The sequence below is a fragment of the Ahaetulla prasina genome, chromosome 7 (genome assembly GCF_028640845.1).
Source record: "Ahaetulla prasina isolate Xishuangbanna chromosome 7, ASM2864084v1, whole genome shotgun sequence".
NCBI lineage: Eukaryota > Metazoa > Chordata > Lepidosauria > Squamata > Colubridae > Ahaetulla > Ahaetulla prasina.
This window is the reverse complement of record NC_080545.1, coordinates 9,536,948-9,550,144: the sequence shown is the minus strand read 5'-3', so window position 1 is coordinate 9,550,144 and position 13,197 is coordinate 9,536,948. Positions and strand designations below refer to the sequence as shown.

Sequence of the window (13,197 nt, the reverse complement as noted above, 5' to 3'; positions counted from 1 at the left end):
TTGGCAGTTCAAATTTCACCAGGCTCAGGGTTGACTCAGCCTTCTATCCTTTCTGAGGTCGGTAAAATGAGGACCCAGATTGTTGGGGGCAAGAGGATTGCCTAGAGAGGGCTGTAAAGAACTGTGAAGCGGTATATAAGTCTAAGTGCTCTTGCTAAATCAAATGTAAATCTCTGGGTTTCGATTAAGCTTTGGGCCAGGAAGACTTTGAGAAGAGCACAGTAGCGCCTTTCTGCACACAAATAAGTGGTACATCTTCCAGCTGGTTCGATGATAGAACAGAGCACTTAATGCTGGAGCAATGAAATTAATTTTTAACAAAGGAGGAAAGTTAGAATGAGAAGATAAAAGTTAGAATAAGAAAGTATTGTACCCTGCTTAATGCCTTTATTGCCAGGGTTGTGCAACCTTGGCAACTTTTTAAGACTTGTGGACTTCAACTCCCAGAATTCCAAGCTAGCTAGGGAATTCTGGGTGTTGAAGTCCACAAGTCTTAAAAAGTTGCCAAGGTTGGACATCCCTATTGGTAGCAGTGGATGAAGCAGTTAAGGCCCAACATACTATAGATTTGTCACCATAGGAACATGAATTACCGTATTTTTTAGAGTATAAGATGCAAGTTTCCCCCTAAAAGAGGGTGAAAATTTGGGCGCGTCTTATACACCAAATGTAGCGCTGGACACCTGCTAGCCCCCACCCTTTGGCCTCTGCCTCCCAGCAATTTGCGTCCTTGCAGCAAACCGCCCATTTCAGCTTCAGCACAGCCTGATTAGCATTAGCTGTTTCAGGCTGCAGGGATTGCCTATTGCCGCCTCATTTTGCTGTTTGCTGCAAGGAGGCAAATTGCTGGGAGGCAGAGGCATATTTTTTTTTTCTTGTGCTAATCAGACTGTGCTGAAACTGAAACTGGCAGTTTGCTGCAAGGAGGCAAATTGCTGGGAAGTAAGATTTTTTCTTCTTCTTGTTTTCCTCCCCAAAAAAGGTAGGTGCATCTTATAGTCCGGAGCATCTTGCACTCCGAAAAATACGGTAGCTGTCTAAAAATGACAAGAGAGTGAAATTTCAAGATTTATCTTTTTTATTTAGAGGTTCTAATTTTGGACTCGTATCTGAAAGAACCGTCTGGTTATAAAATGCAACAGGACTTCGCCAGAACGGGCGGGCGGTAGAATATATTCTATGCAGGGAAATGCAGTCACCCCCGCAAAAAAAGACTTGCAAAAATACCAGAAGGATTAACCTCTATATTCACAGTGCATTCTAGGTTAACTCTTAGCAATTCACATAAGCTGCAGAGGGCTACTTTTCCTTAAATATAATGCGAGAAAGGCAGCGCCACATCCTTTGTACAACATCGCTAAGAAGCAACTCCATGAAAGAGCGTCGGGCCGCCTGAATTAAGCTTTCATTTCATTTCATTTCTAGAAACTTCTAATCCGTTTGCAAACTGATGCTAAATGAAATTTTGATGGACGAGTCTTCGCCTAGCAATATTTCAGGTTTGCTTCAAAACTGTCGATATAAAAAAAAAAACACATGTACAACCAAAATCCTCTTATTTTAAATGTACCAGGGAATAAAACCTGTTTAATAATAATCTAACACAGGACAGTTATCAGTTTGGCAACATTAGCAGAAAGGCAGGAACTGTATTTGGGGGTCAGAAACCTCCCTCGATGCTTAAGGCTTATTAAGTATAGTTGTGGAGAAATTGAATTATCTGCTCAATTCCTCCATTCCAAGTCTTTTTATTTTTCGGCTGCTTCATGGCGGCAATGTCTCAACCCTGTATTTACCTACCTGAGAGGAAGCACTAGTGAAATAAAACTTGCATAGGGCATCCGGCTGCATTCTAGTCAACAAAACAGATTTATTTATTTTTTTGCAACCAGCTACTAGACGTAACGGGACATAAATTGATATGCTCCTTGTGTTGAAGAATTGTCTCAGGAAACCAACTTCCTCGGGTGTCCAGAGATGGTGAGATTTTCAGAACAATCTTTTTTGTGACTTCCAAGATGTGTCGAGTGCACAGAAAATAACATCAAACAGGACTTCCTAGTTTGGAAAACACCATTTCTTCCATTTTTCCTTTCCAGACGACTCGTAGCTAGCTGTAGTTAACTAGGCCTAGCTAGCTTTAGGTGTAAAAAGTAGATTTTGGGTGCTAGGTTTTTTTTTTCCTCCCTTACCTAACTAACTAACTAGTTGCACTATATATAGTCTTGTTCATTCCCAGCTAATTTTAAATACACACCTTGCTTAAGGCTGGCACAGGAGCCTCCTTTATGTGAAAACGATCCATTACTCTTCAGTCATAATCATTTATAAAACGGAGCTAAAATCCTTGTGGTTCCCAAAAAGTGTTTCTACTTAGTAGTTCCTCAGACGAAAGCCACTTGATTTCTGAATTGGAACATCTGGAAACGCAGCTTGCATTTTCAAGTTCGAGCAGCACTTTCACACATAGAATACACACAATTGCACCCACCCCAATTCTTGCACAGGAGCGTGCTGTTAAAATAACGGCGCGCTCACACTGTCTGGCCCGTTAACTCAGAAAGAAAACGGCCAAACGGCCAAATCTTCCCGTGCTCTACAAATATTTGCGTTTGTCCCACACGTCCATCGACAAACTTGTGAATTTCGGTGAAAAGGTACGACGTTGGAAAGGATTAAGGCTTCTGGAGTCTTGGAGCCGAGGGGCTGGCTGGGAAACACAGGCTGTTGCGGTGTGGGTGTGCAGATGCACACCTTACCCGTAAGAGTGGCTAGTCTTCGGCTCCGCCATCTGTGCAAATTAAATAAATGTCTACGGGAAGGAGATGAGTTAAAGATAGGTGGAAGAGAAGCCTCTCAGCTGGCTGGTGAGGACAGCATCGTGAACGGTCGGAAAGAACAAATCTCGTAAGGACGCTTTCTCGAAAAAATGCAGTCTAGTGAGGTTGTCCATAACAGAGCCTGGTGAGAATAAAAGGAAAATATATAAATATATATATATATATATTTCAGGCATGTATACGATATCAAAAATCAGGTATCTATTTAAAAGTCCCTTATACAGGTAGCCCTTGACATAACGATCATAATTGAGCCCCGAATTTTTGTTGCTCAGTGAGACATTTGTTAAGTGAATTTTGTCCCATTTTACGACTGTTAATTGTGTTAATTGACTGCTACAATTAAAAACAGCCCCCCTCCCCCAGTGTTGTGGTCTGTCAGCAGCCTACGGAGCTGACAACGGAGTCGGACAGCGATGAGGCTGAGGTGAGGCCAGGGCCATCGGGGAGTGAGGTGCAGACTCCAGAGCCTCCAGAGACTGATAATAGTGAGGAAGAGGAAAAGGAGGAGCCTGTTCCTAATGCACGCATGAGAAGAGCTGCCAGAAGGCAAGAGCAGCTCAAGCAGAGAGGACGACTCAGGAGTAAGGCCAAGAGATGATTGGCACCTCCCATAAGGCTTAAAACAGACCAGCAACAGTGTTTCAGCTTTGCCAGAAAACAACGTTGTAGCTGCGTCTTCTGCTTCATCTACCTCTTTGTTTTTGTGGCTTCTGGACGTTTGCCAGGAAGGGCCTTTGGCAGTTTGCCTAATTGGACTAAGGTTTGTGAGATAACTGAAGAATTTGTGTTGGGAGGCATTTGTTTTACTTTGAGTTGAATGATGCTGGGAATGAAGTAATTCCCAGCTGTTCGAATAAAGTTTGTTTTTCCACAGACAAGTTTATTACTACCTACTTGGGCCTGGATCACAACACCCAATTCAACAAGAGGAAAATAAAAATTTCTTGCCCAAGGATAGCCTTAAATTAGTACTGCATACAGGTAGGCCTCAACTTTGCTTGACATAGTGTAAGCCGCCCTGAGTCTTCGAAGAAGGGCGGGATATAAATGCAAATTAAAAAAAACAAAAAAAACCTTACGACCACAATTGAACCCAATATTTATGTGGTGGTGAAAAATTTGTTAAGTGAATTTTGCTCCATTTTACGACCTTTTTTGCCACCACTGTTAAGCGAACCACTGCCATTGTTAAATTAGTAACACGGTTGTTAAGTGAATCTGGCTTTCCCATTGAGTTTTCTTGTCAGAAGATTCTTCTGCATTTTAATCTTATAATGAAACTTAATAAAATTTATGAGGTAAAACTGTGGGTCATTTCAAATCATGGTTAATTCCTGTTGCACCATTGTTTCCCTAAACTTTTCCTTCATTCTCCAAAGCCACTTATCAGGAAATCCTTTTTTTAACCACTTATCGGAAAGACCTTTTTACTGTTTATCAGAAAGTCGTTATTTAAATGTCCCTTCTGTGATTGGGCAATGGATTGTGCATCGTTTCTCAAACAAAAGTCACTTTTTCCCAATTTGGGGTAATTTACCCAGGCTGGGGAAACACAGTTATGCGCAGAAAACAAAACTACCGAAAAATAAAAGTTCTCACAAGCAAAAGCAAAAATGGTTTTGTTTCCCAGGGAACAGCCGATAATGCTTTCTAGGAGAGAAAGTTATATTTGGCTCATGAACTTGATTTTTTGATTAAGTTGTGTTTTGTTCTGCGCTCGGTTAAAGCACTGGGAATAATTATGTTTTGGCACAAGTCTTGGTTTATTTAAAACCATAAACTATGCCTCTGTATTCCTCTCTTGTGTATATCTTTAACTTTAATCCAATATTGATATCTTGTTTTTTCCTTTTGAAAAGGTTTTTTTTTTCCACAGCTTCCACCTTGCCAAAATATTTTGTAAAATATATATGTAAAAGTGGTCCTCAGCTTACGACCAGAATGGAAGATCAAAATGTCTATTGCTAACCGAAACAGTTGTTAAGTGAATTTTCCTCCATTTTACAACCTTTCTTAACACAACTGTTGAGTGAATCACTGCAGTTGTTAGGTTTAGAAACGTGGTTGCTAAGTGAATCCCCATTGACTTTGCTTGTCAGATGGTCACAAAAGGGGATCACATGAAACCCCCCCAGGACACTGCAAATTTTGATCACGTGACCATGGGGATGCTGCAATGGTCTTAAATGTGAAAAACAGTCATAACTCACTTTTTTCAGTGCTGTTGTAACTTCGAACGATCACTAAACGAATGGTTATAAGTCAAGAACTGCCTGAACAAATGCACACATACAATTGCAGTTCTTCAAGAGATCGCTAATCTTACTTGGTGTGATTTGGGACCTCAGTTGGTGGGTTAAACAATGTGATGAACTTCCACCCAACATATTGGCCAGGTAGGAATTCTCAAGTGTAGTAATTTTGGAAGGCATCATGTTGAGGAAGACTAAGACGAGAACATTAATGTACTAATGACTGTGGGACAATTTAATCCACGCTTCTCCGACTTACCATTGCAGGCAGTTATATAAACTGAAACGCCAATTTCTTCATATTCTTTTATGATCTGCAACAGAGAAGCAAATAACTTTCCGTTAATATTTCTAGATTTATCAAAACTATTCCATTCCGTCCCTACCAATTCTGCTATAAAATTCCCTCTTAAAGAGGATTTCCAGTTGTCTTAAATATATTCGGAAGGAAGAAGATGAAAGTCAACATTAAATCTCTCAAACTGTCTTCCTTATACCGATGGCCCTCTAAGTGTGGCTAAAGAGGTGCTGTAGGACCGTGATGGTGAACCTATGGCCAGCTCTCACCCATTGTTCGGGTCTTTGCAGGTTCGGGTCTTTGCATGCGCAGGAGCACCGGAAACTGTAAAAGCAGCTCCCTGGCACACATATGCATGCTGGGAAGCTGAGCTTCCGGTTTCTGGAACGATTGACTGGTATTAATGGTTGATATGGGTTGCTGCCAGCGTCCTTGGTTTCAAATATTTACAGATCCCTCACATCCAGGACATAAACTGTTTCAACTCCTACCCTCAAAACGACGCTATAGAGCACTGCACACCAGAACAACTAGACACAAGAACAGTTTTTTCCCGAAGGCCATCACTCTGCTAAACAAATAATTCCCTCAATACTGTCAATTTACTAAATCTGCACTACTATTAATCTTCTCATCATTCCCATCACCAATCTCTTTCCACTTATGACTGTATAACTGTAACTTTGTTGCTGGCAATCCTTATGATTTATATTGATATATTGACCATCATTTGGGTTGTAAATGTTGTACTTTGATGAACGTATCTTTTCTTTTATGTACACTGAGAGCATATGCACCAAGACAAATTCCTTGTGTGTCCAGTCACACTTGGCCAATAAAAAATTGTATTCTATTCTATTCTATTCTATTCTATTTTATTCTATTGAAAATATTTGCAGATCTAGTGAAAATATTTGCAGATCCCTCGCATCCTGGACATAAACTGTTTCAACTCCTACCCTCAAAACGACGCTATAGAGCACTGCACACCAGAACAACTAGACACAAGAACAGTTTTTTTCCCGAAGGCCATCACTCTGCTAAACAAATAATTCCCTCAACACTGTCAGACTATTTACTGAATCTCCACTACTATTAATCGTTTCATAGTTCCCATCACCAATCTCTTTCCACTTACGACTGTATGACTATAACTTGTTGCTGGCAATCCTTATGATTTATATTGATATATTGATCATCAATTGTGCTGTAAATGTTGTACCTTGATGAAGGTATCTTTTCTTTTATGTACACTGAGAGCATATGCACCAAGACAAATTCCTTGTGTGTCCAATCACACTTGGCCAATAAAATTCTATTCTATTCTATTCTATTCTATTCTATTCTATTCTATTCTATTCTATTCTATTCTATTCTATTCTATTCTATTCTATTCTATTCTATTCTACCAAGTATCATCTTAAAATAGATGATGTCCCGAGTAGTGCAGTTTTTTTGCAGTTTCGCTGGTGTTATTGCAGGAAACTGCAATTTCTTTTTTTTTTAAATAATTTTTTTTATTTTTTAACAACATACATACATAAACGTAAAAATCTCGTCAAACCAATTACAGTGTGTTGGTGGGATGTTTACATATCTTCTTGTACAGTTTCAAAATAAACATCTCTTTCATACATCTGTCTTACAGGTCTCTTACTCAAATCTATTTTTAATTAAACAGTAGTATTTTTTCTGATAACATTATTCATTCCATTCTCCTAAATTAGTTTAATTCAAATTACTTCTCTTAATCTTGATCTCTTTTTTTAAAAATCTTTTCTAACATGTCTTTCCTTCTAACCAGTGATAAAATAGATCTCATATTTTATAATATTGCTTATCTTCTTGTTCTCTAATTTCAAATGTCAATTTGCTCATCTCTGTACATTCCATCATCTAGAAGCTGCAATTTTTTGATGTGTTTTGTAAAATTCTTGGATATGGTACCAAGTGCCCCGATGACAATGAGTATCACTATTACATCATCATCATCATCATATTATTATTATTATTATTTTATTTACACAAAATGACGGTATACACAGCAAACAAGATAATTATGCTGGATTTTGTATCACAGATCACTAGTCGAACCCTTCCCAAGCATTTAGGATGCTAATTATTATTATTATTATTATTATTATTATTATTATTATTATTATTATTATTATTATTATTATTATTATTATTATTATTATTATTATTATTATTATTATTAAACTTGGCTCACTTCTCTTCTGGGAGCATGAAAGAGAACAAAATTAAGCAGATGCTTTATTGTCAGAAAGAGCGATCAAAACCGGTAGTACGTACTGACTGAAGGGCTTTGGCTCCAACTGAATCCACGAAGTTCACAGGTGAAAAATCTAGAATGATGGAGTGGATGTTGCTCCCTGACGTCATAAAATGGTCCAGTTCCCCTGGAGAGACATCTTGAGGAGTTGCTTCGGCCGCTGAGAATTTGCCATTAAGCGAGACTTCATCTTGCATCACCTCATGTTTCATGCTGTGGTCCACATCATTCGTCTTTTTTAATATATATATTTTTTTTCATTTTGTTTCAAGACAAGATTAAAATACAAAACACAAAACAAACGCAAAAGAAAACAAAAAGGGACAAAGAACATAAAACAGTCAAAACGTTAAAAAAAAGAGAGAGCATTTGAAACCCCCCAACCACCACATATACACATATTATCTCCCCCTCTAGTTGAATAGTGATTAATACATTGCTACATTAGTTCTGACCAGGGGTGAAATCCAGCAGGTTCTGGAGAATTGGTAGCGGAAATTTTGAGTAGTTCAGAGAACTGGTAGTGGAAATTTGAAGTCATTCGGAGAATCAGCAAATGACACTTCTGTCTGGTCACAGAGTGGGATGGGAATGGAGATTTTGCAATATCCTTCCCCCCAGGAGTAGGGAGGGAATGGGGATTTTGCAGTATCCTTCCCCTGCCACGCCCACCAAGCCATGCCCACAAAACCGGTAGTAAAAAAAATTTGGATTTGACCACTGGTTCTGACCCCTTACCAAATAGGCCTTCTTTTAAACTACTAAATCTAGGTACAAATTGTTGACCTGTCTTCTATATATTATGCTAGTGACAAAGCAATTAATGGGAAGAAGAATAATGCTAAAACAAAACTAAAGTTTCAAAATTCTTGTTAGCAAACTGTTGTTGTAGTCCACTGGCGGAAAATTTACCTCAGCATCTTATCTATCCTGAATCATCCCCAAAGTTTATTTATTTATTTATTTATTGAATTTATATTGCCACCTATTCGCCCATGGCGAGTCAAGGCGGCTTACAGAATATAAAATCTCATTTAAAACAATAAACTAATAAAAAGAATCAAAATTCCACCCATTGTTTCTTGTCCTGCATTCAGGTGCTTTGGAGAATAGCTTGACTCCCTCTTCTTTGTGGCAGCCCCTGAGATATTGGGACATTGCTATCATGTCTCCCCTAGTCCTTCTTTTCATCAAACTAGCCATGCCAAATTCCTGCAACCGTTCTTCATATGTTTTAAACCTCCAGTCCCCTCATCATCTTTGATGCTCTTCTCTGCACTCTTTCTAGAGTCTCCACATCTTTTTTACAACCTGGCGACCAAAACTGAATGCAGTATATAAACTGAGAGCAAACCTCATTCCTTACTATTACTGATAATGTTACCTAGTTGGGTAATAAAACGTCTGCAAGAAAACCACCAAACTCAGAGAGCACCAAGGATACCTCATTTCAAACCTGAGGTATAAATATTCTCCTTTTTTTGGTACAAATCTCTTAGCAGTTAAACCCAAACCATAGTCTGTATTCTCAATGCGTTTCAAACTTACCAGCTTCAAAACAGCTTTCTTCTGTTGTTCATCCAGCCGCTTTAGTTCCTTTGCGTGCCTTTTTTGTGCTTTTTTCTTTGCTGCCAATATTTTACGGGGATCCACACCAGTCTAATCCAGAAAGAAAGGAAAATCTCATGATCAATCTTTATCTTATCTTCTACAAAAAAAAAAGCAGGATTAACACCGATAGGCTGCTGCCAAAAAAAAAAATAGGTGAATTTTATAAGATACAATCCTCCTATGCCAACCTGCCTTCCATTGAGGACCTGTATACTGCACGAATCAAAAAGAGGGCTGTGAAAATATTTACAGATCCCTCACATCCAGGACATAAACTGTTTCAACTCCTACCCTCAAAACGACGCTATAGAGCACTGCACACCAGAACAACTAGACACAAGAACAGTTTTTTCCCAAACCCCATCATTCTGCTAAACAAATAATTCCCTCAACACTGTCAAACTATTTACTAAGTCTTCACTACTATTGATCTTCTCATCGTTCCCATCACCCATCTTCTTCCACTTATGACTGTATGACTGTAACTTTGTTGCTGGTATCCTTAGGATTTATATTGATATTGTTTCCTGATTGCTTATTTGTACCCTATGGCTATCATTAAGTGTTGTACCTTATAATTCTTGATAAGGTATCTTTTCTTTTATGTACACTTTTTTTTTTAATTTGCATTTATATCCCGCCCTTCTCCGAAGACTCAGGGCAGCTTACACTATGTCAAGCAATAGTCTTCATCCATTTGTATATTATATACAAAGTCAACTTATTGCCCCCAACAATCTGGGTCCTCATTTTACCTACCTTATAAAGGATGGAAGGCTGAGTCAACCTTGGGCCTGGTGGGACTTGAACTTGCAGTAATTGCAGGCAGCTGCTGTTAATAACAGACTGTCTTACCAGTCTGAGCTGAGCTACACTGAGCTACACAGAGAGTGTATGCACCAAGACAAATTCCTTGTGTGTCCAATCACACTTGGCCAATAAAAACATTCTATTCTATTCTATTCTATTCTATTCTATTCTATTCTATTCTATTCTATTCTATTCTATTCTATTCTATTCTATTCTATTCTGTGTTCCAAAATATTGCCCCTGAATGAATAGCTTTAATTCATGAAAGCGGCTAACAGCTTTACTGAATTAAAGCAATTAATGAGGTCAATTTACTATGTTTATCATTCATGTCCGTTGCAAATGGGACTCTGATTTCGAAAAGGGAAGAGGTTTGGGATATCCTAGTAAAATGATCCTTGACTCAGTTCAAAATATCATTGGCCACACAGGATATAAGTGGTGCAGTGGCCTAGAGGTGGAGCTCTCGCCTCACAATAAGGAGGCTGTGAGTTCGATCCTAGGTAGAAGCATATATTTCTTTTTCTGGGCACGATGAGAATATATCTGCTGAATAAAACTCTGCTCTGGCAACAGGAAGGGCACCCGGCCATTAAAACACTCTGCTAACTCCATTCAGTTGCCAAGACTCCAACCCGCAAAGGATTATGGGGTCATTAAAAGAAGAGGACACGTAAGTGGTCTTTGACATACAAGCATTCGTTTAGTGACTTTTCGAAGTTACAACAGCACTGAAAAAAGTGAGTTATGTCTATTTCCAACACAAACATTGCAGCATCCCCATGATCACATGATCAAAATTCAGAGGCTTGGAAACTGGCTCGTATTTATGACGGTTGCAGTCTCCCAGGGCTCCCTTTTGCGACCCCTTCCGACAGAGCGAAGTCAACGGATGAAGCCGGATTCACTTAACAACCGCGTCACTAACGTAACAACTGCAGGGATTCATTTGACAACGGTGGCGCGAAAGGTCGTAAAAGGGAGCCAAACTCGCTTAAGGTCTCACTTAGCAAGTGGAAATTTTGGGTTCAACTGTGATTGTAAAGTCGAGGTCTACATGTACCGGACCGTACCACTTGAAACTACAGGTGAAGACATAAAATATTTGAGTATCACCTTCCTCACCTTTGCCTGATTTTTTTAAAAAAACTGTGGAAGAATAAAACTAGCATCTTAAATAGAAATGGCAGTCTTAATTCTGTATAGTGCAGTTGTTGTTTTTAAAGATTGAGAAGACCACAACCTTCTTTGTTACGCCACGCCCCCCAAAAAAAGTCTGTAATTCTAGAGCCCAAGAAAGATCTGTTTTATGACTTTACTTATACAATTTGGCTATGAAATTTGACACTGGACTGAATAACCAGGAAGAAGGAAATTCCTTTACCTTTCTTTTCAATGCGCCGGTAAATAATTCACTGTTGGCAAAATAGAGTGGTGCATTTGCCTGGAATATTTTAATCCCCGGGCATTCTTTTACCTAAATGGTGGCAAAATTAAAACAAATAATAAGCGTTCGTGAGTAAATTTGTAGTGCATTAAATTCATCAGAGCCTGCAAAAATAGGCGATTACAAAATTTACTGGATGTTAGTCTTGGTACCCCAAAATCAAAAATTAGTGTTTCATTCAATGATGGAACATAGGGGAAATATTTGAAATTATATTATATTGTGAAAAGGGAGTAATGGGAGAATATTTGAATACGATCATTTAGAGTTAAGTTTAGATTTTAGAAAAATGATCGATTTCAATTTAAAGGGTTTCAATTGGAAAAAAGTAAAGAGAGGAGTGGAAAAAGAAAAATTGATTAAGATTAGAGATTAGGGCGAATGGTAATATTGTTTATATATTAGAAGAAATAGAAGAAAAATAAAACAAAAAAATTAAGAGACAAAGAATTTTATGACAAAAAGTGAAATATATAAAATGCTGTTGGAGAAAACTAAAAGCGGTACAAATTTTGATTTGGCCAATACTCTGTTCAGAAAAAAATGTATTGTGTGTTTGAAAAAAATTAAAATTAAATTAAATAATTAAAAAAAAAAACTTTTTAAAAAATAGTGTTTCTATGGGACAATTTTTCTTGACCCAAAAGTTGCATGGGATATTTCTGTGTCTGGCAGACGGGAAAGTGGGAAAAATGGAATTCCTCCTTGTTTTTAAGGATTAAAAATAGGATTGCATTTGTACAATCCTAAAACGCTGTGATTTTTGCTCTATCCAATAAAACATATTTTCCTTTCCGCTCTTCCCCTAATTCTGGCAACGCTTCTTCCTAAATTAATCGGCAGTTATAAATGTTGTGCCTTCACGGTTTGTTTACCCTCCAAATTTGCTGCAAAATTCTTCTCTTTTTTTTTTGGCAGAGCTCTGAACTATGTTCTAATCATTGGAATGACTTCCCCAACAGAAGCAGAGCTGTATAAGTCTTTCTTCGTCCCAATAGAAGACCCACACTTTCCACATCTGTAGTAAACAGAACTAGCAAGCTGGGGCCCAACAGCTGGATTTGTGAGATGGAAACAGTTAGAACTACTTCTGTCTTCCTCAGCCTTCAAATCTTATGTTTTGTGATGGAGTCTGAAGTATGGACCTTTCTGATCTGGAAACTTTCTGAGATGGATTTCAAAGTGTGGATCAACCTTTCTGATCTGGAAACTTTCTGAGATGGATTCCAAAATATGGATCAGTCTTACTGATCTGGAAATCTGAGATGAAATCCTAAGTATGATTAACTTAATGATCTGGAAAGGTTTTCATTGCTCTTCTTCCTAGCTTTAGTTCAACTCAATCAATCGATTGAGGATTCCTGCAAGTACCATATTTTTCAGAGTATAAGATGAACCTTTTTCCCGCAAAAAAGAGGGTGAAAATCTGGGTGTGTCTTATACTCCAAATGTAACCCTTCTCAGCTTCTCAAATGGAGGTTTCAGAGGCTGAAAAAAGCATCAGAAACAAAACTTCAGAAAAAAAGCCTCCAAACAGAGCTTCAGAAAAAAAGCCTCCAAACAGAACTTCAGAAAAGAAGCCCCCAAACAGAGCTTCAGAGGCTTTTTTCTGAAGCTGTTTCGGAGACTTTCAGAGGCAGGAA

The 13,197-nt window shown here is 38.3% G+C and overlaps 1 protein-coding gene across 3 annotated transcripts in view; it reads right to left on the bottom strand.

Moving 5' to 3' along the window:
* Positions 1-999: 999 nt before the first annotated feature.
* Positions 1,000-13,197, bottom strand: part of SLC26A5 (solute carrier family 26 member 5) — a 47,489-nt gene continuing 35,291 nt past the window's right edge. For 2 of the 3 annotated variants that reach the window (XM_058190568.1, XM_058190567.1), the window contains 5 exons: positions 11,492-11,584; positions 9,235-9,345; positions 7,707-7,919; positions 5,355-5,409; positions 2,062-2,961 (listed from right to left, as the gene is read on the bottom strand). In XM_058190568.1, the coding sequence (XP_058046551.1) occupies positions 2,831-2,961; positions 5,355-5,409; positions 7,707-7,919; positions 9,235-9,345; positions 11,492-11,584 (603 nt within the window). In that variant the 3' untranslated portion in view covers positions 2,062-2,830. Of the gene's footprint in view, positions 1,513-2,061; positions 2,962-5,354; positions 5,410-7,706; positions 7,920-9,234; positions 9,346-11,491; positions 11,585-13,197 lie in introns of those variants that run through there. The other variant, XR_009156050.1, reaches the window with a different exon arrangement.